Source organism: Mycothermus thermophilus (assembly GCF_041956435.1).
Source record: "Mycothermus thermophilus strain CBS 625.91 unplaced genomic scaffold VTJ04scaffold_6, whole genome shotgun sequence".
In the NCBI taxonomy this organism is placed as follows: Eukaryota; Fungi; Ascomycota; class Sordariomycetes; order Sordariales; family Chaetomiaceae; genus Mycothermus; species Mycothermus thermophilus.
Window position 1 is genome coordinate 1,795,659 of NW_027191432.1, and position 27,960 is coordinate 1,823,618.

At 56.4% G+C, this 27,960-nt stretch overlaps 9 protein-coding genes across 9 annotated transcripts; 7 read left to right on the forward strand and 2 right to left on the reverse strand.

Moving 5' to 3' along the window:
• Positions 1-10: 10 nt before the first annotated feature.
• On the forward strand, positions 11-636 carry VTJ04DRAFT_9074 (uncharacterized protein; the record flags this gene model as incomplete). Its single annotated transcript, XM_069367581.1, has 2 exons — positions 11-290; positions 362-636. The coding sequence occupies 2 exons, from the start codon at positions 11-13 to the stop codon at positions 634-636; spliced, it is 555 nt and encodes a 184-aa protein (XP_069215895.1).
• Positions 637-1,467: 831 nt separating this feature from the next.
• On the reverse strand, positions 1,468-3,147 carry VTJ04DRAFT_9075 (uncharacterized protein; the record flags this gene model as incomplete). Its single annotated transcript, XM_069367582.1, has 1 exon — positions 1,468-3,147. The coding sequence occupies one exon, from the start codon at positions 3,145-3,147 to the stop codon at positions 1,468-1,470; it is 1,680 nt and encodes a 559-aa protein (XP_069215896.1).
• Positions 3,148-3,868: 721 nt separating this feature from the next.
• Positions 3,869-5,750, forward strand: VTJ04DRAFT_9076 (uncharacterized protein; the record flags this gene model as incomplete). The annotated part of the gene is made up of 7 exons (XM_069367583.1): positions 3,869-3,967; positions 4,026-4,110; positions 4,181-4,200; positions 4,260-4,295; positions 4,353-4,514; positions 4,565-4,890; positions 4,946-5,750. 7 exons carry the CDS (start codon positions 3,869-3,871, stop codon positions 5,748-5,750), a joined length of 1,533 nt encoding a protein of 510 aa, XP_069215897.1.
• A 1,188-nt stretch (positions 5,751-6,938) lies between these two features.
• On the forward strand, positions 6,939-8,222 carry VTJ04DRAFT_9077 (uncharacterized protein; the record flags this gene model as incomplete). The annotated part of the gene is made up of 2 exons (XM_069367584.1): positions 6,939-7,794; positions 7,864-8,222. The coding sequence occupies 2 exons, from the start codon at positions 6,939-6,941 to the stop codon at positions 8,220-8,222; spliced, it is 1,215 nt and encodes a 404-aa protein (XP_069215898.1).
• An 811-nt stretch (positions 8,223-9,033) lies between these two features.
• Positions 9,034-9,564, forward strand: VTJ04DRAFT_9078 (uncharacterized protein; the record flags this gene model as incomplete). Its single annotated transcript, XM_069367585.1, has 1 exon — positions 9,034-9,564. The coding sequence occupies one exon, from the start codon at positions 9,034-9,036 to the stop codon at positions 9,562-9,564; it is 531 nt and encodes a 176-aa protein (XP_069215899.1).
• A 167-nt stretch (positions 9,565-9,731) lies between these two features.
• Positions 9,732-11,127, reverse strand: VTJ04DRAFT_9079 (uncharacterized protein; the record flags this gene model as incomplete). Its single annotated transcript, XM_069367586.1, has 2 exons — positions 9,732-10,885; positions 10,950-11,127. The coding sequence occupies 2 exons, from the start codon at positions 11,125-11,127 to the stop codon at positions 9,732-9,734; spliced, it is 1,332 nt and encodes a 443-aa protein (XP_069215900.1).
• A 514-nt stretch (positions 11,128-11,641) lies between these two features.
• Positions 11,642-12,779, forward strand: VTJ04DRAFT_9080 (40S ribosomal protein eS6; the record flags this gene model as incomplete). The annotated part of the gene is made up of 6 exons (XM_069367588.1): positions 11,642-11,647; positions 11,754-11,833; positions 11,897-11,903; positions 11,963-12,325; positions 12,455-12,622; positions 12,684-12,779. The coding sequence occupies 6 exons, from the start codon at positions 11,642-11,644 to the stop codon at positions 12,777-12,779; spliced, it is 720 nt and encodes a 239-aa protein (XP_069215901.1).
• Positions 12,780-14,714: 1,935 nt separating this feature from the next.
• VTJ04DRAFT_9081 (uncharacterized protein) lies at positions 14,715-27,363 on the forward strand (the record flags this gene model as incomplete). Its single annotated transcript, XM_069367589.1, has 7 exons — positions 14,715-14,762; positions 14,823-21,924; positions 21,985-22,563; positions 22,621-22,683; positions 23,043-26,795; positions 26,855-27,199; positions 27,269-27,363. The coding sequence occupies 7 exons, from the start codon at positions 14,715-14,717 to the stop codon at positions 27,361-27,363; spliced, it is 11,985 nt and encodes a 3,994-aa protein (XP_069215902.1).
• A 37-nt stretch (positions 27,364-27,400) lies between these two features.
• On the forward strand, positions 27,401-27,790 carry VTJ04DRAFT_9082 (uncharacterized protein; the record flags this gene model as incomplete). The annotated part of the gene is made up of 1 exon (XM_069367590.1): positions 27,401-27,790. The coding sequence occupies one exon, from the start codon at positions 27,401-27,403 to the stop codon at positions 27,788-27,790; it is 390 nt and encodes a 129-aa protein (XP_069215903.1).
• Positions 27,791-27,960: the final 170 nt, after the last annotated feature.

Genomic DNA, 27,960 nt, shown 5'->3' on the forward strand with positions numbered 1-27,960 from the left:
GGGTTTCTCGATGACGGAGGAATTCGTGCTGCAGTCGTCGTCGATGGCAGACCTCAGTTATGGAGGTGTGTTTGATGGGACTTTGATCGCGTGGATCGGTTGCTCCAAGCGCAGACTTAAGATCGGTGAGGCGATAGGAAGGATCCGGAAATCAGCACCGGGCCCAATTTTATATCTCTCTGGCTGTCCTGAGTTCTCAAAGCAAGTCCTGGCGGATGCCTTGACCAAGGTAACCCTCGGGGATGGTCTATGGACGCAGCGCAGCCACTCTGCTGTTGATCATCCGGAAGGTCGCAAAGGCATTCCGCGGCGACGCCAACCCTTTGACGTCGGAAGAGGAGATTGTCAGAGTGTCTCACAGGCCGATTGTTGCTGGTCGATGGCGCCTGCGAGAGCCAGAGCCTCGAAGCGTTGTGGACAATGCACAGAGGTCGGTTGGCAGCCTTGGAGGTGCGCCCTGTGTTCCGCAACGGTTCGGTTCCCGGTTGGTGGATTGAGATAAGGGCACTTGTTGCGAAAAGAGGACAAGAAGACAGGTCGCTTGAGCGGGGGAGGTCGCGAGGATGGATCGGTGTCGCCGGGTTAGGGGGCTGGTATGGTGTTGTCGGTATCGTGGTCGGTTTTGTTTGTTGTTGAATCAGGTTGTTGCCAAAGTTGCGGGTTGCAGGTTGCAGGTTCGATGGTTTCCAACGCTTCCATCATCAGAGACTGGCTCCTCCAAATGAGGCCATCTCTTCTTCAGAGGACAGCGATTTTTCCGAGGTCTTGACCAATCAGCGCGCGTTGCGATAAGAGTCCACAGGCGGGGTAGCGATAAGTAACCGAAGGAGACTAGCGCCCTGACTAACGGCGACTGCCGCTTGACGAACCAGGCCTTGATGCAATCCCAGGTTTTTTGTCCGATGCCACCTCAGACTCCGCGAGAGATGACATAATGATCAGACGATGAAGCGGGAGAAGAGGGACATCTCTCGGCGAGCTACCCCAGCGTGCCTTCAGCCATCGTGTTGAGAAAACAATATGAGGTGATTGGCCTCCAAGTATTCTACTCTTTCAATTGGGAGTTGGGTGCTTGTCTCGTGTCTCGTCTCCTTTGGGACACTCTGCGGACAGCTTCTTTGAAACGCAACCCACATGGCCATCATAGAAAGTCCTGGCATCCAGATCAAACAAGGCCCCTGGATGACGTATGTGCCCTTCTTTGGGATCCAATATTTTGGCAACCTATATAGTAGTAGTATACACATTAGAGCTTGAACTTTTGCAGAACCACCTCTGGCTCCCATTGTCAGGCTTTCACCTCAATGGCAAGACCTCTTTTCCTCAATGTCTCTGAGGTAACGCGATGGAAAGGATCAATCTACAATTGCAATATGGGTATCACGACGTTTTTTCGGCAGTTCAACTCGGGTTACGAGTCGTTGCGTAGCGTTGCATGACGGCGGTCCGTTCTTGGCGCATCAAGTTTCAACGCCATCTCCTGTCCCTGTCCCCGTCTTGCCCACGGCGACGGTCCCGATCCGGCTCGCGCCCGCGCTCGCGCTCGCGGTCCCGGCCCCGCTCCCTATCCCAAGCTCGAGCCCCGCTCGCCCGACCACCTGAGTCACGGCTCGCCCTCTTCTCCTCCTTCAGATTCCGAGCTTTCTCCAGCGGGTCAATGACGACAAGCTCCTCCTCGGCCTTCTTCCGATAGCTAAGGTCCTTGCCCAGCTTATCGGCCGTGAATGTCAACGTGTGCGACATCCAGCCTTCGTCGTCACTCTCCTCACGAGCCTCCTTGTCCCAGGCCTTGCAGCTCATGCAGTTGGCAATGAAGTGCAAGTCGCAAACAGCTTCCTCATCTTGGCCGCCAGTGTCTTCCACTTCCTGCTTGGCCGGCTGGGCGGCTTTCTTCTCGGGTGGGGCATGTTCCAGCTTAGCTCGGAAGGCATTCAATAAATCCAACGCCTCCTGTTCTTCCCTGGGATTGACATTGTTGGCCCCTGGGCGCCGTTTCCTCCCACGAGTTGATGTTTCTGGCACCATCAGCTCGAGGGTTGATTTCTTCTTCTCCTTGACCGGCTCTTCGTAGATGGTCCGCTTCATTGATGCTTTAATGGCTGCGATTTCTTCGTTCGTTCGTTCCAAGAGTGACTTTTTAGGAGGCTCGGGGGATTCAGAGCCTGACCTGTCGCTCTCATATTTCTTGGCTGTTGGAGGCGCCGACTTCTTGTCCAGAACACGTTCCGACACTTCGGGGCTCCGTCGTGGCGTCGGTGACCGCCTCCGCTCTGTATCCCGCTCTTCCTTGGGTTGTGCTTTTGGTTCTTTCGTCTCTTTCTTGGCTGGCGCTCGGACTGGTATGGGCTTTGGTGCAGACTCCTCTCCTGTATCCATAACGATCCTTGTGTCGAACTTGGGCTTCTTGACAACCGGCGCCTCCTCCGCATCTCCCTCTTCGTCCCCGAAACTGAGCAGCTGCTTCCCACCTTTCCTCTTCTTGGGCTTCTTCTCCGTGGGCATGGGCTTGGGTATCTCATGTCTCACCCTCCGTTCCCTCTTCTTCATGTCTTGAAACGGGTTGACGAGAATCTCAATCCGGATGATCTTCATCGGGTAGAGTGGCCGCTCCGTGCCTTCTGCAACTTCGGCCTCGCCCATTTTCATCAGGTTGTAGATGGTATCACCGGCAACCCGGCCAAACAAAGTGTTCTTGTTCGTCAACTCCTCCGCCTTGCCCAATGTGAAGAAAAACTGGGAGCCGTTGCTGTCGGGGACTCCCTCGTTGGCCATGCCCAGGAGCCCGCGGCGGTTGAACTTCAATCGCGAGTGAAACTCATCCTTGAAGTTGACGCCCATCGGCCCCGCATTCCTCCCTTTCCGCTGGTCCATGGGCCACGGATCCAAGTCCCCGCCGAACGCGCCGCCATCATATATGGATTCGCCGCCTTGGCCCGTGCCTGTCGGATCGCCGCCCTGGAGGATGAATCCGGGAATGAGCCGGTGAAAGATGGTATCGTCATAGTAGCCGTCTAGCGCCAGCTGGAGGAAATTGCGGCATGTGAGGGGAGTTTGCTTCGCGAATAGCTCGACGGCGAGCTCGCCGTGTGTTGTGTGGATGACGACCGACGCGGTCGGCTGCGGCTCGAGGTTGTAGATGGACGACATGGTGGCTGAGTGTGGCCACTGACTGACCTCTGGAGCGTGTTATTTGTTAATTCGGATATCGCGCTGGCATGTGTCAATGGTTGCGAATCGTGATGGTGAGGTTGAGGTGACGGTCAATGCAATCAGGTGCTTGTGCAACGGCCAAAGCTCCTTCGAGCTTGGAAACTGATGCCGCAGCTTGGAAATCTTGCCTGCCGCGACGGGACGATGCTAAGTTACCTAAATTGGTATAGTTTCCGGCAATCCCTCAGCCACACTTGACTCTCGTATGTGGATTCCCATGTGGAAATCCCCAGCCACATCTCAAATCGTCGTGTCGTACGGTATCCCTAAGGCGGCACTTTCAAAGAATAAAGTATTCAGAACAGTCTCAAAGTTAGTAGGGCGAATGCCCGAGGTCTACACTCTTGATCTTTTCCTGGCTTTGGGTGGTTTTCTGAGGTATCGTCAGATGCTGCGATCAGTGGCTGTTGGGAAGCTGTGGCTGAACTCCACGCTCTGAGGGACGGCGGGGCAGGAGCAGGAGTCTTGGCGCGATGTCGTCGTCGCTATCACATCGGAGCTACTGGTCTTGCAACGTCGTTGAACCCCATCCAACCCAGGCCAACATCCTCCTCCGAAGTTCGCCCAACGGTCACGCCCTGCATCCAGACGTATCTCGCTTCCCGTATTTCGCTGACGCCTCTATCGACAACGTCTTAGTTACGCCGGTTTAATCACCATGGGAGACCCGCGGGTATCGTCGTCGTATCGGGTCCAGCCCCGAATCCGGTACAACACTGTTGGCGGTGTTAACGGTCCCCTCGTTATCCTCGACAATGTGAGCTCTGGATATTGGCCCGTTGTACCAGGTGACGGCCATGCTGACGGCCTGTCAGGTCAAAAACCCCATGTACAATGAGATCGTGACCCTCACTCTTGGCGATGGGACACAACGCGCTGGTCAAGTCCTGGAGGCACGAGGTATGTCATCCATTGAGAGAGCGACCCTTGAGGCCACATGCCATGTTCGCCTGCTGACTCTATTGTGTAGGCAACCGCGCCGTTGTGCAGGTAGAACCGCCCCACGAAAACACACAAATCGCGCGGTGGAGATGCTGATGGATCACCAGGTCTTCGAGGGCACAGCGGGTGTTGATGTCAAGAAGGTGAGAACATTCCAAATGAACCATCGGTGGACCAAAACATGGACTGACGGAGTATAGACGAAAATTGAGTTCACAGGCGAGAGCTTGAAGTTGGGCGTATCGGAAGACATGATGGGCCGCATCTTCGATGGGTCAGGCCGCGCCATTGACAAAGGTCCCAAGGTGCTGGCTGAGGACTTCCTCGACATCAACGGTAGCCCCATCAACCCCTACGCAAGAGTAAGGTTGGCAGATGTACATACATTGGGAGCTGGCGCTAAAGAATGCAGGAATACCCCGAGGAGATGATCTCGACCGGCATTTCGGCCATCGACACCATGAACTCTATCGCTCGCGGCCAAAAGATCCCTATTTTCTCAGCAGCCGGTCTGCCGCACAACGAAATCGCCGCGCAGATTTGCCGCCAGGCCGGTCTGGTTCAGCGTGAAGGTGTGACAAACAAGGGCGTTCATGATGGTCACGAAGAGAACTTTTCTATCGTGTTTGCGGCTATGGGTGTCAACCTGGAAACCGCTCGCTTCTTCACTCGAGACTTCGAGGAGAACGGCAGTCTGGAGCGCACAACGCTGTTCCTCAACCTGGCCAACGATCCAACGTAGGTAGCTTCATGTTTGCTACTTTAGAGTCTTACTAACTGGGAACGCGTGCAGTATCGAGCGTATCATTACTCCTCGCCTTGCACTTACGACCGCCGAATACTATGCCTACCAACTGGAAAAGCACGTTCTGGTTATCCTTACCGATTTGTCATCCTACTGCGATGCCCTCCGCGAGGTCTCGACTGCTCGCGAAGAAGTGCCTGGTCGTCGTGGTTACCCAGGTTACATGTACACGGATCTGTCTACCATTTACGAACGTGCCGGCCGTGTTGCGGGCCGCAACGGATCTATCACGCAAATTCCCATTCTCACCATGCCCAACGACGATATCACACATCCGATTCCCGATCTTACGGGCTACATCACGGAGGGGCAGATTTTCGTCGACCGTGGTCTGCACAACCGCGGCATCTACCCGCCTATCAATGTGCTCCCGTCCCTGTCCCGTCTGATGAAGTCTGCCATCGGCGAGGGCATGACGCGCAAGGATCACGGTGATGTGTCTAACCAGCTGTATGCCAAGTACGCCATCGGTCGTGACGCGGCAGCCATGAAGGCTGTCATCGGCGAGGAGGCGCTGTCGGCCGAGGACAAGCTGTCGCTTGAGTTCCTGGACAAGTTCGAGCGCACCTTCATCAGCCAGGGCCCGTACGAGTCGCGGACCATCTATGAGTCGCTCGACCTGGCATGGAGCCTGCTGCGCATCTACCGCAAGGACATGCTCAACCGTATCCCGGCCAAAATCCTCAACGAGTTCTACCACCGCACGCCCGACCGCAAGGGCAAGGGCAAGGCGACGACCAAGGATACCAGGGATACGGCGCCGCAGCAGGAGGAGGATCTGATTGATGCTTGATGAAGAGGTTGGGAAGCTTGGTGGGTGAAGGGCCGAGGAACATGGCGAGGCGGGGGTTATAGACTGTTGTGCTGTATCGAACTCGTGTCTCTGCATCGGGTACGTAATTGCATGTGTACTGTACATGGTCCTGCTCGGGATGTTACGTCAGGGTAGCCAATTTGATATTTGCCGTTTCTTTGGATGGCTTTTCGACATGCTGGTTATGGCCGTCCGGCTGTTTGCTACTTACCGTCGTCTCTGTGATTGGAGCGCCTGTGATTAAGATCGCTCCCGCGTCAGCATCCGGCTGCCGATGGATGGGCGGACCCGCGCCAATCCCGACCCTCCTGGCGGCTAAACGGCGGCACTCCGACGACATGTCAACACCACGGTGAGCACGGTGAAGCAATTGCTCAAACCTATTGATGCCGTTGACATCTTAGCAGCCGTCTAAGCACAGGTGGGTGCCAAATAACGGTCAGCCCTGGTCCCAATCAATGTGCTGATGATTTCGGTGGAAGTACGCCTTGCACATCTCCAGAGTCAGGAGCTGCGTTCCGTCCACATCACTTCGCCTGTATTGCCAAAGCTATTAGCGCAACCTGCTAGTGCTGGGATGTTCGGCAGCTAGGTTCGGAAGAAAGCACATCTTCTGGGGATCTAGATGGCACCGTATCATCGTCACCCCTGGCGAGGTCCCTTTTTCCCCACGTCTCCCCGCGATCTCAGGCTATCAACGGCCCCTCCCGTCTCACAACGCCGTCGATGGTCACACGGGTGGCTGGTCGGAGACCCGGCCATTGGAACCGAATTCATCAGTCGTTGCGAGCGGTTGATCACTTGGCTGCCACCATGTTCAGATGAATTACCCGCGGCCCGACTCCCTTTCGCCTCGTTCAGTGCAGCTCGATGTTGCACGTCTCATGCGAGTGCCAGGAACATGGAGCCGGAGGCGAGGAGTTCTTCCGGAGGAACACAAGCTCGTTCCGGGCGGTCCTTGATATCCGGGCGGCGTGCTCGGAGCTCTGACGTATTCGGTTGAGTCTGGGGGTTCCTGCCGCGGTGCTCAAATGGACCATCCGAGCCTGCGGTGGACGGACTCTTCTTGCCCCTTTTACATCACCCTCGTCCCTTCGCTCGAACCCCGTCATCTCTTCCACGTCAATCGCTGGTGACACCAATAGTCGGTCTCTCAACGACGGCACAATGCGTTTCACCTCGGTTGCGGCCCTCGGGGCATGCTTCGTTGGAACCGTTGCTGGGACGGATTCGTCATCCTCCAGCAGCTCCAGCGTTACAGGCCCGGATTCCAATGGGAAATATTGGATCTACGGGGAGGGAATCAAGGCCGCCTTCATTCCGTATGGCGCGTCCATCTCGGATCTGATCATCAAGGACAAGAACGGCATTGATCGGGATATTGTCATGGGGTTCGACAAGGCGAGCTCGTACGAGACGGACAAGTCGCACCCACACCTGGGCAGTGTTCCCGGCCGCTATGCCAACCGCATCAAGAACAGCACGTTCGAAATCGATGGCGTTACTTATAAGGTAGCTGCCAACGAAAATCCCACGGCTGAGAATCCCGATGGCGTCAACACCCTTCACGGCGGCCCGGACGGCTGGGACTGGCGCAACTTCACCGTCGTCTCGCACACCGAGAACAGCATCACCTTCTCCATTGTCGACCCCGACGGCAAGGAGGGATTCCCTGGAGAGGTGATTTCCTTCGTCACGTATTCGCTGGGCAATCTCACCTGGGATGCCACCATCGTGGCTGTGGCGACGACTAAGAAGACGCCCATCATGTTGACCAGCCACACGTATTGGAACCTGGACGGCTTTGCCAACGATGAGACCGATACCGCCCTCAACCACACGTTCTATATGCCCTTCAGCGGCCAGCGCGTCGGGGTCGATAACATCCTTATCCCCACGGGCGAGATCTTGGCCAACGAGAAGGGCTCGGTGAATGACTTCTGGAGCGCCCCGAAGCAGATTGGCGCAAGCTTCAATGATCCGGAGCTGGTCGGAAATTGCGGCTACAATTGCACTGGTTATGGTACGTTTGGCCCGCCTCATTTAAAATGACTGCTTGCGCACCCAGTAACTCAACTCTCCTCACAATTAGACAACTGCTACATCGTCAACCGCCCGACCACCGTCAACTGGCGTAACCCCGACCAGGCCGTCGCCAGCATCTGGTCGTCGTGGTCCGGCATTCGTCTCGACATTTACTCGGACCAAGAGGCCTTCCAGATGTACTCGTGCAATTTCCAGGACGGCACATTCCCGCTCAAGTCGAGCCAGGGCCGGGAGGGTGGCCCGCGGACTGTGCCTAAGTACGGCTGCGTCGTGCTCGAGGTCCAGGATTGGATTGATGGTATCAACCATCCGGAATGGGGCAGGCTCCATAAGCAGGTGTTTGGCCCCGGAGATGATCCTCACATTGTGCAGGTGAGGCACAAGTTCAGCATTATTGATGAGTAAGGGGGTTGATGAAGAGGGATCAGGTGTCGGCTGAGATGTCAGCCTGGCGTTTGGGAGTGGTTGGTCAATCGGTTGGGAGTAAGGCCTGGATTAGTTGGGGTTAAGATTCTCCGTGTAGTGCGGTCATGACACCAGATACTTATGTCCTTACTACGGGGTGGTGCTTCGAGTTGTTAGTTTCTCAGGTTTTGTATTTCATCGGAAGCTTATAGGACTGTCTCAATGGTATTTTGTTTACTCAGTCTTGGACAGAACCATGGTCCCCAGGGACGACGGAGGTGTTGATACAGCTCCAGCCTCTCCTCAGGTAACATCCTAAAGAAGAATCAATCCGGCTCAGACGGCATCCAGAAGACCTAGTAAGGTACTTACGCCAAGAACGAAGCTTCAAGTACATCAGCTAGATACCTGATTTACCTGATCTACCTGGAAGACAGACTGTTGTTGGTGGCCCCTATGCATCAAACGAGGGTCCGGATGCAACAAAATGAAATATCTGCCCCGATTTCTTCACTTTCATGCAGTTTGTGGAAGCGTCTTCAACCACACCCAGATTCTTGCACCCATCGTCGATCCTGTAACCAACCTCATGATCTGCCTTCTGTCCCAAGCTATCAATTCTCTATTTGTGGAAGCCATCTCATAGACTCTTTTTGCCGATTTCTCACTTTTCTCTCTTCGCCCTCCCATCTTCATCCCCGACTAGACCTTCCAAGCCAGACCTTCAGGCGCCAGGGTGGGCCAGACGCACACCGTTGTGAATCACCACCCTCTACCGATTTCACACAAAACCTTCAGTGAAGCACCGACAATGTCACAATCCTCCCAACCTCAACCCTCAACCAGCATTCCCCTTCATCCCCGCCCTCTCTCGTCACCATCACCCAATGTATCCTCACCGCTACCCACCCTCCTCCAAACCCCCTCCGGTCTCGCCCTCCTCGAGCTACAAGGCACCATCAACATCCCCGCTGCTTCCGCGCCACCATCGCAACCACAACAACGAGCCGGTCAGTCCCAAAATCAATCGCCGATCCCCATCGGACGCCTCCACTTCCCAGATTACCGCCCCGGCATCACTAGCGAGAACGACACGGCCTGGATGAAGAGGGTTTGGATGTACATTGGCGGAACGCAGAGGTTGCAGGGGGAGGTGAAAAAATTGCCGAAGCCCGTGGCTGTGGTACGGAGGAGGGGATGTCGAGGAGATGGAGATGGGAAGGAAAGTGGTAATGGAGAGGAGGGAGGGGATGTGCAGGAGCTGGAGGTGGTGGAGATTGTGAAGTGGCAGGTGGTTTTTCGTTCGAGGCCTGAGCCGGTTGTTGAGGGGATAGAATTGTGAGGGTGATGGTAGGATGTGGAAATTGGTAATAGAAGAGGGTCAAGGAGCACCATTTCGGAGTTCAAGAATCGAGCCCATCGAAGATGGTTCACCAACTCGGACAAGATGAATATGTTCAGTATGTGCTCGGCCCGGCCGAGTTCTGGATTGGAGCATGAGGGAAAAGATCAACTATTTACAGCTGCTGGCTTTGTTCTTCCTAGCCCATCTTTCCCATAATAATCCATCGGATACGGCCCGTTACCCCAATCCTCCCTCTCTTCCAGCGCCACTAAAGCTTCGTATGGCGTCAACAACGGTCTTGGGAACGCATACCCCCAGTCAATGCTGAGCCGGGGACACGCAACCTGAACCCAACATTCTACATCGTTCATCAATGCAAGCTTTCCGGGGAAGATTTCGCTCAAGAGCAGGTTCACAAATGGTATCCCCAACTTGGTCAGTTTGGACTCGATCAAAGCCAAGGTGTGAGGGTTTCCCTGTCGGCCCAACGACCCGAGGATCAGACCCCATTTCTGCGCCTTCTTGGCCTTCCGGATGGCATCCCTCCGCATGTCCTGCATTTCTTCATGGCCGTACGTCTCATGCGTGAGCTTCCTCGAGTACGGGTCGTACCGATACGCCGGGATTCCAGGGTTGTGAATCATGATGCTCTCCAAATGGAAGCGGCCATCTCCTAGGTACAAGATCAAGTCGACGGGGTTGTCTGTGCATTTGGCGAGGTTCGGAGACGTACACCCCAATATCTCTCCTCTAGAGAGAGGCGCGATTTGCGGCACGACAATCTTGAACCCTGCCTTTTCCAGAGCAGACCGCACGCCGTGGATTGTCGCGTTGAACTGAATCGTGCCCACCAGCGCGATTGTCTTGCCCGGCGAGAAGTTGCGTTCCAACGTGGCGATGAGATGAGACGTGTCGATGCTGATGTCGACAAAAACGTATAGAGTTTTGATCTTGGTGACATCGACGGGCACCAGGCAGCTGTGCGCATAGTGCACCAGCAAGTCGCACCCCATGGCCCGGGCAGTGTAGTCGTCGATGCAGCATGCTCCGTACGTGACATCGCCCATGATTAGTGTCTCGACTCCCGGGCAGAATTGGGTGATGATGTCGGAAATGGTGGTAGCGAACAGGAGCAGACCCTCGGGCATTTGTAGCCCGACGCGTTTCGCGCCCAGCGTGCGAATGCGGTGGATGGTTTTGGGTATCTCGAAGGAATAGTTGGCTGGAAGGAGAGCGATAGCGGCCTTGAGGGCTTCGTCGTTGAGTATTTCAGGAGGTATTTGGTTGACCATCCTTGTTGGCCTCCTCGGCTGGGTGACTGTCTCCCTGTCAGCATTGAGCTCACATACTTGCGTGACAGCATCCAGCCCTTGGAGGCACACCTTGAACAACCCCTCCATCCTCTATTGAGGGGGTGCTCGAGCCAGACTTTGCAGCCTCGGCAGCAGCCCTCTTGCCCACGAAGCGTTTTTTGGGCTGTTTTAGAACTGTTTCCTGAATATGCTTCTCTTCGATCTCGGCAGCAATGCCGAGATCTACTTGAATCCGGTCATCTTCCATGGTGGACAGCGCGAGACCGGCCGGAACAGCGAACCGGCGGAGGGAGATATGGTCACTATGTCTGGCGTCGCAGTGGTTTGACTGGACGATATCTTGAAAGGGAATATGACTTAGGTCCCGCAATTCCAGATGACGTTGCAGTGCCTCTCCAAATATCTCCGGGTGCTGTTGACTGTCTTTGTCAATGGGATGTTCTCTGCCCCTCCAGAGAGTCTAAGTGCCCCTCCATGACTTGGATTGCTCTCTCTTATCGATAACGGCGATTCCTAACTCACCGCCTGCGGAATTTGTTCCATCGCTGTTCCTGGCGCGAGGTCTGGGCAGGCACTCCTTGCCAGCTCCACACATTTTTTGCGGTGGGTCATTTGGTTCTTAACGGGCCAATCAAAACGCGCAGCAATTGTGCCCTAAGATTTCTTTCTGGCTGGGACACACAAAACCTCCTCCTGCTGATTTCTCGACTCCAGTTCCAGTCCGCATCAACGACGACGGCCGTTCAGCAAACACCGCCAAAATGAAGGTGAGAGCGACAAACCCGCGGACTTTTCGAAACGGAGGGTCATTGATCGATCACGACGCTCTGTTTTGATTTTCGATGCGAGAACCGAAGCTGACACGACTCCCAGCTGAACATTTCGTACCCGGCGAACGGCTCGCAGAAGCTCATCGAGGTGGAGGATGAGCGGAAGCTTCAGCACTTCTATGAGTATGTTGCACCATTCGATGATTTTGTCCAGGCTTAATCGTTGAGCTAACAATGTTTTCACAGCAAGCGCGTACGTCTTTGCCGAAATCGAGCACCGAGCGCTGCGAATCCGTACTGACCGACTCCCAGATGGGCGCTGAGGTGCCCGGCGATGTCCTCGGCGATGAGTGGAAGGGCTACATCCTCCGCATCACCGGCGGCAACGACAAGCAGGGTTTCCCGATGAAGCAGGGTGTCATTGCCCCCAACCGTGTCCGCCTCCTCCTTTCTGACGGCCACTCTTGCTACCGCCCCCGTCGCACTGGTGAGCGCAAGCGCAAGTCGGTCCGCGGCTGCATCGTCGGCCCCGATCTTTCGGTTCTGGCTCTCTCGATCGTCAAGCAGGGCGAGCAGGATATCCCCGGCCTGACCGACACCGTCCACCCCAAGCGCCTTGGCCCCAAGCGCGCTACCAAGATCCGCCGCTTCTTCGGCCTCAGCAAGGATGACGATGTACGTGCTCACCGGTGCTCGTTTCCCGTCATCGCCTGCCACGAATTTGCGCCGATGGTTCCCATCGCGCAGTTCGGGTAGAGTCTGAGTGCAAAGTTCCGACGCTGATACGAATGTCTGGAACTATAGGTCCGCAAGTACGTTATCCGCCGCGAGGTCACCCCGAAGGGTGAGGGCAAGAAGCCTTACACCAAGGCTCCTCGCATCCAGCGCCTCGTCACTCCCCAGCGCCTGCAGCACAAGCGCCACCGCATTGCGCTCAAGCGCCGCCAGGCTGAGAAGGTCAAGGATGAGGCGGTACGTTGTGTTCTCCTCCCCAGGTGGTCTACAAAAACAGAAGTTAACATGGTGTTTTCAGAACGAGTATGCCCAGATCCTGGCCAAGCGCGTCGCCGAGGCCAAGGCCCAGAAGGCTGATGCGCGCGCCCGGAGGGCCAGCTCTCTGCGCAAGTAAAAATGGGGCGTTCGGTAACGGGTCTTTGGTTGCTTTGGGATTCGGTCATGATGGCGTGCTGGCTCTTCTGGGAAGTTTACATGGTAGGGAGTTCTACCGCGAAATCCGGAGAAATGAGTCTCGGTTTGCTTTGAGCATCTGGGGTGCTAGGGCTAGGAGGCATGGAAAATTTCACGAAGAATCAAGCCATGCAGCCACGGCCGCCCTTAGTTGGCTCGGCCTGTTACCCGTCCGTGGGAGATTTTGTTGCGCATGGAGTTTATTATGATACCATTTGCCGTGTTATGATGACGTCTTGTGCTCCATGAGTTGTCAAGGTTGGGTGACTCCCTCTGGGAGGCGTTTAGGACCGGAGGGAGTTGGGGAGACTCGGCCAACAAGCAACTCATCCATCACCACAATGATGCTGGCAGGAATCTTCATAAATGCTTGTGCTAACTATGGAGAGGTATCGTCCTGTCTTGGGCGCATCTGGCAAGGTGGACTGAAGAAGAGTCGAGGACCACAAGATTCAAATGATCGTACTAGGCCAAGGCGGCCAAGGCCGGGTACTCAGATATAACACCAATCAAGGGACAAAGGACAGGGACCTAGAGGCCCGAGATGGATCGAAACCCTCGATTGATCTGTCCAGAAACATCGAAGTGATTCGTATCCGTTCCACAGAGTTGGATGGTTGGATGTTTGCGCTGGGAACCATAGCTCGGGATGATTTTTCCGATGGGAGTACATCGAACGCTACCGAGGCCTGTGCAACAGCACTGACGACTCGAGGCTAGAATTAATCCACCATCTTTTGTAACCTAGAACTTGGTGAGGGTGAGGATGATGTAAAGCCATGAGGTGTTCCGCCATCCCAACACTTCTGAGGTGTAATCCGCACATTATACAGTGTTGCACTGTACGGAGGCAGAATCCAGACCCCACTTCTCTGTGGGAGGTGGGGTCGATTGTGTCACTTTGTGCAAGGCGGGCAGAAGCATCATGAGGTTTTGGATTGTCAGCCTGATGCTGTTTTGTGAAGAGATAAACCATCCGGTCAAGCAGAAGCCAGAGATTGCAGTGTTCAATGATCATGAATTTGAACACTTTATATTTTCTCTTTATGAGGGATGACGAAGGACTTTAATCAAGTCACCCCGCCTCAGTGAACAGTGAACGCACTGGTGATGAAAGCTGGAGCTTGCGGCTGCCCCACCTCACCCGGTTTCCAGGATTTGGGTTGCGTAACTTACCGTATTGACCCAGAGCTCCAGCGTTTGCGGCAAGTGCCGGTGTGGGTTTCTAAGAGCTTTTTTGGTTCCTCTGCGGTTTGTATCTGACCAAAGTTACCGACCAGCTCTCGTCGGTCTTCCATCCATCATTGCCTTTTCCGAATCTTTCATCACCGCGAACAAGGCCCTCCACCTTTTCCTCACCACAACCTAACCTTCTCCGCGACCCTTCAACACCCTTTCACACAACCAACACAACTTGAGACTCGGCGAACTTCTGGTCACCATCGACCACCGTCATCATCGATAATCGAGATTTCCTGGCGACCAGATCGTCATCGTGACTCCATCTCCGCTCTGATTTTCCGAGACTCTTAAGGCGACCTGCACTCGTCTTGAGCTGTTCTCGGCGTCTTGGAGGAGAAGCTTCGCCATCGCCGAGCCAAGTTAAATCCAACTACTAACACCACCGTGCGCGCCTCTGGAACCATTACCGCCTCACCGCAGCACGGGTTTCTCGGCAATACCCCGATTCATTTCTCTTCCGATCGTTTGGTCGGTCCTCCCACTGCGGCAACCGTGCCCAACAAAGTCCACGACGCTTTCAACGACTTGCGGGTCCTCAGACCTGAGTCAAGGTTGCCGTCCGTCCAGGACGCGTGGGTAGTGGAGGGGGAACCGTTTCCATTCGTTGGCCCAGCGGCTCGGCCGCTCCGTCAAGATGGGCAAGATCACGAAGTCTATGCAGGCCAAACACCGGGAGAACTTGGTATGTTTCTCAGCCTCGCTGTCCAGTTTGCTGTCATTTTGCTGATCCGCTGTTCTGTAGTCTCCCTGGGTGAAGGACTATGTTTCCGCTGCCGCGTCCACACCGTTACCGCTCATTCCTCGCAAGCTTGACGAGTTCCCGACGAGATGGCCATTCCCGCGTGGCGACCTCTACCACTGGATCCCTCTCCTCAACCGCTTTGACAGCATCCTCGAGGCTTTTTGCGCCACATACAAGCTGAACGAGGGGTTTCAGCAGCGCGACTTTGGCTGCGACTTGTTGCTGAATCAAGGCGCCCCCGTCGAGTATTGTGACGACAAGCCCATTACCAAGGAGCGTCTCGTCCAACTCGGCTACGGGGAGGACGGTGACCGCCACCTTCTTATCTCCATTCTCACCTTTACCCGTGTCCTTCTGCAGCACTGCGGCAACCGGAGCATATACGCCAGCAGCCCTCACCTCAACGACTTGCTGAACTCGACGGACCTCGGCATTGTCTACTCGACCCTCGAAGTTGGATTGGAGCTTGCGCAGCGCTACCAGGCCTCCATCAAGCGTGTTGGGAACCTGAACCGCCAGGTCAGCAGTGCGCTGTTGGCGAATCACTACAACATCGACCTTGAGAAGGTGCAATCGTTAGCCCAGCCCTTCGTCAAAACCCCCGTCACCCCCGTGCGGTTTGCCGATCTCCCGCCTTCGACCCCCGTTTCAACCTCCAAGGGCAAGGATAAGGCCCCGGCCCCGAGCCATCGGAATGCTGCAACGGTGTATGCCAATGACCTGACCGCCATCGTCGCGGCTGGCCCGGCTGACGATGGCCGTTGGGCCGGCTGGGGTGACGTCAAGGTCGTCTACTATCCCAAGTCCGATGCCCTGGGACCTGCAGCTCCAGAGTCTCATGTGGGGGAGGGCGCGCCACCATCCGCGCCCAACTCCCCGACTCCGCTCCGACGCAGCGCTACCACGGTGTCTCACACCCCGCGCTCGTCTAGGGTTCCGGGCGCGGATGACAGCCCTAGTAGCCGCGCTCATGGTGGCCAAGCCGATGACCATGCCAGCTCCGGTCCCAAGTCATTCGAGCTGCGTCAGACCACGGTCCAGTCGACTCCAATCTACGACCTCCTCAAGCAATGCCCCGCCGATATGCCCAAGACTGCGAGGTACGAGGTGCTGAACCGACTGAGGATTTGCAAGGCACTGTTGGGTACGACGGAGGACAGGCAACTCGCTCTCGCGGTCCGTCTGCTGGCCATCACCAACCTTGCCTACATCCATCCAGAGGCCACCTTCATCGAGAAGGTCTTGAAGCAGGATAACGATGAGCCTCGCCGCTACCAGTTGGTGTACCAGCTTGCCGAGCTTATCCACCCATCGGCTGACGGGACTGCCGAGACGCCACTGCGCCTGCAGGCCATCGCCCTGGCGGCTCTGGAATCGATCACCATCATGCCGTCCAAATACTCTGAGGTGATTGCAGCGCTGAACGCAAACGTTAACCACGGGGTTCTCCTGTATGTCATCCGGAAGGCAGTGGCGAGCATGAAGGACGATGATGAGCCAGACGATGGAAAAGTGACGGATGCCGACCACTGGCGTGCCAGCCTGTTCGCTCTAACGCTCCAGATGGCGATGGCCTCTCGCATTGGCCAAGAGATGTCCTCCGCAGGTCTCCTGGAGATCATGGTGGAGATTCTCAACATCCGCTCCAAGACGGCGACCCGCAACTACAGCATGGTGCTTGCGTTCCTCGACACCATCATCTACGGGTTCAATGGCGCCTTTACTGTGTTCAGCAATGCCGGCGGACTTGATGCCATCTCTAACTTGATCGTCCATACCGTCGCTCGGTCGAAGGAGCTCGTTGCACAAGGCCTGGGAACAAAACCCGAGTTCCACTCGCACACGGTCGACTACGAGATCCCTTTCTACCACCAGCAGACACTCAAATGGCTGCTCAAGTTCATTCACCACGTCATGACCAATGCCTTTTCTTTTGGGACCAACATTGATCGGCTGCTGCGAAACTTGGTGGACAACTCGGCTCTTCTCGGCGCACTCAAGACCATCACTGAAGACATGCACGTCTTTGGATCGCTGGTTTGGACCAACGCCGCAGGCCTCCTGAGCGACTTCATCAACAATGATCCAACCAGCTTTGCCGCCATCTCCGAATCCGGTATGATCCAGAGCTTCCTCGCAACTCTCACCGGTAAGCCTGTTGCCTTACCCAAGCGTGTGGGGACCCCTGAAGAGGACTCACACGGCGATGGTGAGAACGCGGCGACGCCTTCTGAGAGCGACGAGTCAGTTGTGTTTGACCTGGATGACCGGCCACACCCGCCTACTCAGGAGATGCTCGAGCAACCTAGAGGACGTCTCGCCCCAGGTGTCCTCGCATCGAATGACGCCATCAGCATCATCCCATCGATCTTGAATTCCATCTCCCTGAATAACACAGGCATGAAGATGGTCGTTTCCTCACGCGCCCTCGAGGTCTACCTGGAGATCTTTGAGAGCCCTGACCACGTCCAGGTCTTGTCGGAATCAGACCTCGCCAACGTGGTCGGTGGCAGCTTCGACGAGTTGGCCCGTCACCACCCAGCGCTTCGTCCGGCAATCTCCAACGCCATCATCGACATGGTGGCCCGAGTTGTGCATATCGTGAAGACAAAATCTGCTACCGCCGGTTGGGGCGCCAAGGTTTCGGTAACTGGGCCGGATGGAAAGCCAGTAACCGCGGACGAATCTCTGTTGGAGGCACCCGGGGCAGTGGCGTCGTCGACGAAGGGCAAGGGCAAGGCGGTGGCGGATGATGTGGACGTCGAGATGACCGACGTGAGCGCCACCACTGCACAGCCTGTTGATTCCAATGGCGACGCCAGCAGTGCTGATGCATCAAAGAGGGGCCCACGGCACGAGATCACGCCGTATATTGGCGCTGTCTCGTCATTCCTCAACGCCGTGTTCCACAACCAGAACTTGAAAACGACCTTCGTTCGCGACGGTGGCATTGAGCTGCTGCTGGAAATTGCCGATGCATCCAGCCTTCCCGACGACTTCGACAACACAAGCGCGGCGCGTTCTCTCGGTCACGCCCTCGCAACGGTGATCGATGCCTGCCCCGTGCTTGGCTTGCCATCCCTCCTTACCCGGATCCATGTTGCCCTCGATGACCTCCAGCCCCTTGTTGGTGGTGAAAGCTCAGATCCGTTCTTTGCTCCGTTTATTGTTCCGAGTTTCTCTCTTGTGGACCAGAACGGGCAGTGGAATGGGGAGGCCGCCCGCAAAGTTGCTGGAGGTTCTCGCGTTGTCAAGGCCTTGGTGAAGCTCCAGACATTGCTTAGGGCATTGTACCAAAGCTTCCCGTACTCTTCTCGATCCGCGACCGTTTCGATGCCGCCTGTGAACGTTTATGACTACTTCATATCCCTCATTAAGCGTCTCGGGCCACTTGTGAGGGGTGTCGCCACAGAGGACATGGCTCTCGCCGCTCTCGTTCCACAACACTGGACGGGAAAGCCACCATTGCTCCCTGACACCCCCGAGGCACCGTCAGCCTCTGCTGGTGATACTGCGAAACCTGAAGAGGCCGGGTCGACCACCACGCAACCAAAGCCAGCGGAGGCCCCTGCCAAGCCCAAAGAGCCAACGAAGGAAGAACGCGCGTCGATCCAGTTCAAGAACTATGCCGTCATCCATCGGCTGTTGGAGGCAGTCACTCCAAGCATGCTCCCATTCTTCCAGACAATCGGCAAAGTCCTGCTCCCCAGGCGTGGCCTTGATTCATATCTCCGGGCGCATCATTTGACCTTGGCCAAGACGTTGGCGCAGTCAATCTATGACCAGCTCGTCATTCCCAAGGGGGAACTAGCGGCTCGCGATCTGCACTACTGGTTGGCAATGTTTGATGCACTGCGGGAGATGCTGATCGAGCCGTCTCGCCAGCCTGACCGCACCTCTGCCCAGCTGGTCTTGCCGGTCTTGTTGGCCTTCAAGGAGCTCAAGGGCATCGAACTCCTTAACGCAATGCTCCTCAAGTTCTCCGATTTGGTTTGCCGTGGCTCCACTGAGGGCGATGACGCTCACAAGGTCCAGTTGGCCACGGTTGGTCTTAAGAAGATCCTGGACATCTACAACGTCATTGTGAACGGCAAACACGTTGTCGAGTCGCTCAGCCAGACAAGCTTGTTCACAAGGCATTCAGACCGCACCAAGGATCTGGCGCACCAGCTTGTCGTGGAGTTGAGGTTGTTGGTCCTGCCCACAGCCCGCAAGCTCTGGGAGTCAGACTTTGCCGAGAAGGCGCCTGCTGCCGCTCTGAGTAGGGTCATCGATATCATCAAGACCATCTCAGCGGCCGATCAGGAGTCCAACGCATGGAGGAAGACGGACAAGGGGTCCCCTCCATCGCCGTTCAAGGATCTGGAGCCCGTCCGGTTCAACTGGACGGCCTGGGCAAATCAGATCAAGGAGTTGAGCCGAGTATACGACGAAGACCTCGCACGCGAAGCCGTGTACCGTGCCAACGGCAAGTCTGAGGATGCGGGTGAATACTGCCGCGCCCATTCCAAGAAGATTGCTGGCAAGCGCCATCCTGTTCCCGAGTCGGATGCATACCAGGAGCCGACGTCGCCCAAGTCACAGGACGGCCAAACGACGGATGGCACGGCAGCCCCGCCCGCGGCGGATCCCATGTCTGTGGAGAATGACATTGACAACTTCATCCAGAGCGCACTCGATCATGTTGTGGAGGAGCCCTCGTCAGATGAGTCACATTCCGACGACTCGAGCCAACGCTCAGACAGCCCGGAGCCCCAGAGCACGTCGGCGGTTCCAGTCAGGACAGCCCAGGGTGCCTCCAGCTCCACTGAGGAGTTGACGATTCCTCCTGTCACCAAGGACGATCTTGACAAGGAGCGCGCCGAGATCCAAAACGACTTGATCGACCGCTGCCTGGATGTCATAAGGGCTCATCCTGACTTGGTCTTTGAAGTCTGCGATCTCGTCCAGGTTACCATCCTGAGACAAGACAATGAGGAGAAACGGGCCGAGGTCGGCGACATCCTTGCGAACGCGCTCATGTCCTTCGCCATGAACGACGAGGAGGAGAGGAAGGCCAATGGCCGCGGAATCGCAGCCTACGCCCACCTACTTTCGTTGCTGCTACAGAGCCGGTCGTTCTTCAAGTCCACTTTGCCGACGCTGAAGGAGAACATTGGCGATTACCTCAGCTTCCTCAAGGTTTCTCCAGCGAGCGCCCAGGAGGAGCTTCCTTCGTGGATTCCATACATTCTCCTCATCTTTGAGATTCTCCTCACCGACTCCGAGCAGCCCGTTGAAGTGCGCTGGAAGCCACCCGCGACAGAGAACGACCCGGTCGAAGAGCCGATTTGGGTAGAGAGGGAGCCAAATCTGTCTGCCGAAGAGCGCTCCAACCTTCTCACGGCCATTCTTGACATCCTTCCACGCATTGGAAAGGAAGAGACCCTGGCCGTGTCTGTCTTGCGGATTTTGGTCATCCTCACCCGTGACCACGCAACGGCGAAGATTGTTGGCGAGAAGCGGAACTTGTCGCGTCTGTTCGTGACCGCAAAGCAACTTTGCAGCGGAGGCTCCGCGCGCCTCAACCAGGCACACATCTCGGATAATATCATGATGATTCTTCGTCACATAGTAGAGGATGAGGACATGGTTCGGCAGACGATGGAGACGGAAATCCGCCAATTCTTCTCTTCATCTAGGAGCCGCGGTGGTTACCACGACCTGCAGAGCTACTTGCGGCATCTCTCTCATGTGGCCCTTCGGTCGCCCAAGCTCTTTGTCGAGGTGACAAACGACCTTGTCCAACTCAACGGTTGGTCGCCGGCATTCGATCATACCTTGCGTACCACTCTGTCTTTGAAGAAGCCCGCGGAGCCGGAGACGACACAGACGAAGGAAGGTTCGGTTGAGCCCGCCGTCCAAGCAACCGAGGATTTGACCATCGAAGACGTCAAGCCGTCGACGGAGTCGGCCGACAAGGAGATGACTGATGCACCCAAGACACCCTTCGAACTCAAGCGCCCTGTTCTTGAGAATACCGATGGCGTCATTCACTTCTTGCTGTGCGAGCTCCTCAACTACAGGGAAGTCAGGGAAGTGGATGAGTTGACGGGCCACTCCCACAAGGAAGCGGGCTCGGAAGCCGAATCATCCAGCAGCACTGGGGAGGGCTCCGCATCCGCGGATCAGTCGTCGGACCAGAAGGACAAGGATAAGAAGGTCTCGAAATCGACCTTCAGGGCGGAGGATCACCCGATCTTTGTTTACCGTTGCTTCCTTCTCAACTGCCTGGCGGAGCTCCTGCAGAGCTTCAACCGCGCCAAGATCGAGTTCATCAACTTCAAGAGGAGCGCGCCAGTGCAAGCAAACACACCCATCAAGCCTCGTTCAAGCGTCCTGAACTACCTACTCAACGACCTCCTCTGGCTCGGCCCAGCTGGCGTCTCCATGGACTCCACAACCATCAAGAAGAAGGCAGCGACGGCGACTCACGCACAGGCTGTGCTCGTGGCACTCGTCGCCCGGACACCAGAAAAGCCGATAGATCGCCTCAAGAACCAGTTCGAGTACGACGACGACTCTGATCTCTTGTTTGTCCGTCGTTTCGTGCTCGATACCGTCCTTAAAGCGTACAAGGAGGCCGCAACACCAGGCGAGCGCGACGAGATTCGTTATGGAAAGATGCTGTGCGCCGCGGAACTGATGAGCTTGATGATCGGCGAGAAGGACAAGGATGCCCAATCCCGTGATGCACGCGCGACTGACCCAGCTGTGGCCCGGTCCCAGGCCCAACTCAAGCGTCTCATGTACGAGAAAGGCTACCTCAGCGCGCTTACCGCATCCATTGCCGACATCGACCTCACGTTCCCCAACGTCAAGCGCACGATCAAGTACATCCTGCGTGTCTTGCGCGCGTTGACCAAGACGGCATATCAGCTGAGCCAGTCGGATATCATTCCTGAAACTACGACTGACCAACCCGAGGATGACTTTGCCTCCGCATCGTCCATCTCGGATCTTGATGATGATCGCGAGGAGACGCCTGACCTCTATCGCAATTCCACACTCGGAATCCTCGAACCCGGCCGGGAGGACGACTTCTCCGACGAGGAGGAAGATGGTAGGTTTTCAAGTCATGCTAGAAGTTTGTTGATTTCACCACTAAAGCCTTTCCTTGCAGATGAGGATGCGATGTATGAGGACGAGGCCTATGACGAGGAACTCGACTACGGCGATGAGATGTCCCAGGACGATGAAGAGAATCCCAGCGACGAAGAAGACGAGATGCTTGACGAAATGGGCGACATCGAAGGTCTCACTGGCGAACCAGGCGTCGTCGAGGTCATTATGGGAGAGAACGAAGATGACGACGAGGACATGGATGAAGACGAAGATGAAGATGTGGACGAAGATGAAGAGGATGAGGATGACGAAGATGAGGAGGACGAGGATGAGGACATGGAGGAGATGGAGGATCGCATCGAGATTGTCGACGAGGAGGGCCATCCAATGGAAGACGACGGCGCATCCGGCTGGGAATCTGAGACCGACGAGGAGGACGAAGATGTCGACGAGGAGCACCAGTTCGATGAACAGGTGCAAGACATGCACGACGCCCTCATGCACAACCATGGCCTCGACCAGCTAGGTCGCATCCCCGATATTCTCCGGGATGTTGTTGATGGTGAAGAGGACCTTGAAGGCGATGACCCGCACGATATCGATGGAGGGTACATCGACGATGGTGGTGAAGATGAGGGTGAGTGGCCTATCGAACTACACTCTACAGTTCGCAACCAAGTTAACGCCGCAGGAGACGAAGAAGAGGAGGACGAAGGCGACGAGGACGAAGCTTATTACGAGCACCCACATCATCATCGTAAGTGCTTCTTTTACTTAACTGTGTTGATCTATCTAGTCGTCCCCCACGCGCTCGTCAAGTCTGACGTGTTTCAGATGACGACCATGCCATTGCCATGCCTTCATCAGGCCTCGGCTGGGACATCACTCAAGTCGAGCCCCATCACCGCGTCCGGCATGGAGGTGCGCGGAGCCCGTTCCCCGTTAGTCCGTTTTTGGGAGGCGACCTCCGTGATCCTCTGGGATCCGGTACGTTCATTAACGACAGCCGCCGCCAACAAGGTTGGCACGCGCGACATTCACTGGAAGAATTGGAGCTCGCCTCGCGTCGTCTAGATGCGGTTTTGGAGAGAATGACTAATATGGAAATGTTATCAGACTTCCGCAGCTACATCCGTCACAATCATCCTCGGCCTCCCCCCAACGCGACCGACGACGGCATCAACCCGCTGCTTCTCTCCACTAACCGCCCTGGACAGGACCTATCTCGCGGCGGTCATCCTTTGATCCGACTGGGATTTCCGGGATCGTTTGTTGCGCCTATCGATTATCCCCTCTCGTTTATCAACGACCTCATGCAGAGCATTCCGTTCCCGTCGCGGGGCGGACCTGCCTTCAGCCTCCAGCTGCGCTCTGAGGGCCCGGCCGGAGAGGTTCGTCAGCTTAGCATCCCGATGAATATGACTCAGTCTGGCCGCGACCCGCGTTGGGATGCCCGTCGCGAAATCTACCTCGAGCCTCACCAAGCAGTGGCATTCAGTCCCGAGTCCACCGCCCAGCGCTGGCAGGAGGAGGCGAAGATGATCTTCGGCTACAACCACAGCGACAAGTCTAGGCTTCTGACCATGGCCATCGTTGGAAAGCTTGCTCCTGCTGCCATCGAGCGTCAGAAGGAGGCCAGGGCTCGGGAGGAGGAGAGGCGGAAGCAGGAGGAGGAGCGCAAGAAGCGCGAGGAAGAGGAGCGGAAGGAGCGCGAACGCAAGGAAGCCGAGGAGAGGGCCGCCAAGGAGAAGGCAGAGAGGGAAGAGCGTGAGCGGCTTGAACGGGAACGTGCCGAGGCCGAGGCAGCGCGCAGAGCTGAAGAGGCGGCTGCTCGGGCGGCCGAGCCCAGCGCCGGCGCAGAACCGCAGGCCATGGAAGGGGTCGAGTCTCATGCGGAGACCCAGCAACAGACCCAGACTCAAGCCCAGCAAACCGAGCAACAACCGACACAACAGCAGCAGCCTCGTGTTGTTACCACGATCCGAGGCGAGGAGGTGGACGTTACGGAGCTCGGCATCGATCCTGAGTATCTCGCTGCTCTTCCCGAGGAGTTCAGGGAGGAGGTCATCGCTCAGACTGTTAGCACGCGCCGGTCCCAGGCTCGTGAGCAAGCCGCCAATGAGGGCGAAAACACCGAGGTCTTCCAGGAGTTCCTTGAGGCCTTGCCAGCTGACCTGCGCATGGAGATCGTGCAACAAGAGCGTCAAGAACGCCGCCGTCGGGAGCGCGAGGAGCAGCGCAGGCAGGCTCTCAGCGCAGGACAAGATCTTGGCCCTGTCGACATGGATCCTGCCAGCATCCTTCTGACCTTCCCACCTGCGCTCCGCGAGCAGGTTTTGCTGGAGCAATACGAGGAGATCCGGGACCATCTGCCTCCCGAGCTCGCAGCTGAGGCACGGGCACTCGCTCAGCGGCACGGTCTCCATCGCATGCCGCCCGAAAGCCATGTTCGGGAGACAGGACGTCGTCCTGAGGGCGCTGCTGAAACGAAGCCACAGCGGCGTGCTATCGTGCAGATGCTCGACAAGGCTGGCGTTGCCACCCTGCTGCGGCTCATGTTCATCACTCAGCAGAGCTCTATCCGGAACTATCTCTTCGACGTCTTCTCCCATGTCTGCGAGAACCGGCAGAACCGCCTCGAAGTCATCTCTACTGTCCTCCAGATTCTCCAGGATGGCAGCACTGATATGGATGCAGTCGAGCGCAGCTTTGGCCAGCTCTCACTCAAGGCAAAGCAGCCGAAGGAGAAGGAACAGACCAAGACGCCCCAGAGCCTGAAGCGGACCTTCACCAACCTCAACGCGCCGACCCAGGTCATGGCCAACTCGGAGGTGTCGCCGCTATTGGTTGTACAGCAGTGCCTCGACCTTCTGCAAGAGCTTGCCACCAAGAACCCGCACGTGCCGTCGTTGTTCTTGACGGAGCACGAGGCTGTGGCGTCGACCCTGAAGAGGAGCAACAGCCGCAAGGGCAAGGCCAAAGATACTATCAACAGCAAGGCCCACAGGTTCGCCATCAACTCTCTGCTCGCACTGCTTGACAGGGATCTTATCATGGAGAGCTCGTCCGTCATGCAGCTTCTTGCCGATCTCCTGAACAAGGTCACGTACCCGCTCCAGGCTCTCGAGCGCCGGAGGAGGGAAACTGAGGAGGAAGCCAAGAAGAAAGCGGAAGAGGATGCAAAGAAGAAGGCGGAGGCTGAGACGACTACCGAGTCTGCCGGTGCGTCGGCAGAACAGACGTCCACAACCCAGCCGACGGAGCCAGCTGCGGCATCCACGACAGAGCCGCAGGCTGCTGGTGCTGCTGCTGCCAACAAGGAGCAGCCAGAGGCCGAGAGCTCGACAGCCAAGGAGGCTAAGCCTGAGGAGAAGAAGGTCCGGCAGCTCACACCGCCCGTGATCCCGGAGCATAACCTCAAGCTGGTCGTCAAGGTGTTTGTCGCGCGCGAATGCAGCTCCAAGACATTCCAGAACACCATCTCGACCATTAAGAACCTGTCGAACATTCCAGGAGCCAAGAAGGTGTTCGGCAAGGAGCTCGTCGCGCAAGCCCGCATGCTGAGCGAGAACATCGTCTCTGACCTGGAGGACCTGCTTCCGCACATTCTCCGGGCCGAGTCTGGCACCGAGATTCAGGGGATCGCGCTCGCCAAGTTCTCCCCAGGCGCCTCGGAACAGAACAAGCTGCTGCGCGTCCTGACCGCGTTGGACCACTTGTTTGACACTAAGAGCAAGAAGTCCAACGGCGGTGCGGAGGGAAGCGAGTCGACAGATGATACCAAGGAGGATCTCCTAGGCTCTCTTTACTGGAATCCCACATTCGGAACCATGTGGGACAAGCTGAGCGCCTGCCTCAGCGCGATTCGGCAGCGGGAGAACATGCTCAACGTCGCTACGATCCTTCTCCCGCTGATCGAGTCGCTGATGGTTGTGTGCAAGAACACGACGCTCACCGAGCCCACGTCTGCCTCGCAAACCCTTTCCGCAAAGGAGATGCTCTTGTCCAGCCCACCGCCGGAGAACCGCATCGCCAGCCTGTTCTTCACTTTCACCGAGGAGCACCGGCGCATCCTGAACGAGCTGGTCAGGCAGAACCCCAAGCTCATGTCCGGGACGTTCTCGCTGCTGGTCAAGAACCCCAAGGTCCTCGAGTTCGACAACAAGCGCAACTACTTCAACCGGAGCGTGCACTCGAAGACGGGACAACAGCAGCGGCCGCAGTACCCGCCGCTGCAAATCTCGGTTCGCCGCGAGCACGTCTTCCACGACTCGTTCAAGTCGCTCTACTTCAAGTCAGGTCCGGAGATGAAGTTCGGCAAGCTCAACATCCGCTTCCATGGCGAGGAGGGCGTCGACGCCGGCGGTGTCACGCGCGAGTGGTTCCAGGTGCTCGCGCGGCAGATGTTCGACCCCAACTATGCGCTCTTCATCCCGGTGTCGTCGGATCGCACCACATTCCACCCGAACAAGCTCAGCGGAATAAACGACGAGCACTTGATGTTCTTCAAGTTCATCGGGCGTATCATTGGAAAGGCTCTCTACGAGGGTCGGCTGCTCGACTGCTACTTCAGCCGCGCCGTGTACAAGCGCATCCTCGGCAAGCCGGTGTCGGTCAAGGACATGGAGTCGTTCGATCCAGACTACTACAAGTCACTGGTCTGGATGCTCGAGAACGACATTACCGACATCATCACCGAAACCTTCTCGGTCGAGGACGACGAGTTCGGCGTCACCAAGGTGGTGGATCTCATCCCGAACGGCCGCAACATACCGGTGACGGAAGAGAACAAGCACGAATATGTGCGTCTGATTGTCGAGCACAAGCTTCTCACGTCAGTCAAGGATCAGATGGAGCACTTCTTGAAGGGTGAGTTTAGTCAACATTGGTAACGTACACTCTGTTCAACAACGCTGACCATCGCACAGGTTTCCATGATATCATTCCTGCCGACCTCATCTCCATCTTCACGGAGCAAGAGCTCGAGCTTCTCATTTCCGGTCTGCCTGACATTGACGTGGATGACTGGAAGGCACACACCGAGTACCACAACTACACTGCAGCATCGCAGCAGATCCAGTGGTTCTGGCGCGCGGTGCGGTCTTTCGACAAGGAGGAGCGGGCCAAACTCTTGCAATTCGTGACGGGCACATCCAAGGTGCCGCTGAACGGATTTAAGGAGCTGGAGGGCATGAACGGAGTCAACCGGTTCAACATCCATCGCGACTACGGCAACAAGGACCGGCTGCCCAGCTCGCACACGTGCTTCAACCGTAAGTTTTCCTGCTTCTTGCTTTCATTCGGGTGATTGGCAGTCCAGTTTCTGACTTTACGATGTACAGAACTCGATCTGCCTGAGTACGATAGCTACGAGACCCTCCGCAGCCAGCTGCTCAAGGCCATCACGGCCGGCAGCGACTACTTCGGCTTCGCGTAAACCCAGTCGGATGGCGCCTAAGAAGGAAGGGTAATGGATGGAGAGAATGGGGAAGGAGACAAAGATCAGGGCAGACAGGGAGGGAGGGCATAAACTGCCCAACCTGCTAGAAGAAGGAAAAGGATGGACATCGGCTGAATTGGTGTTTTGGGCCGGGGATTGGCATGCATTTTCAGGTGGATGGATCATGGAAGAAGGATGTGAAGAAAGGATTGGAGGGGATACCGCGGATGAGGTTTCATTTTCTTATTCTGTCTTCGTTTTCACGGCACCTACTGTGTACATTCTGTCAGATGTATTTGTCCTCCTTATGGGGCTCATCAAAGTTGCCAACATGCTTCCGGCACCGGCCATGCAGGCTGGGAGCAACGGAGTGCAGGCCGATGCTCCTGGTGGCTGCTGGTTCGGGCTGACATGGTTTTGGTAATAGACTAGTAGTACCCTACCTCCCTTCCTTCTTCGCCTCTCAATGCCTTACGTATTGTGAAGTCTCTAAACCACGTTCAGTGTTCTGTGCCATGCACTCAATGTCACTGAGTTGGCCAGCCAAGTGTCATGTCGGCGAGCTGAAGTTGATTTTGGGTTTCCGAGACCTGC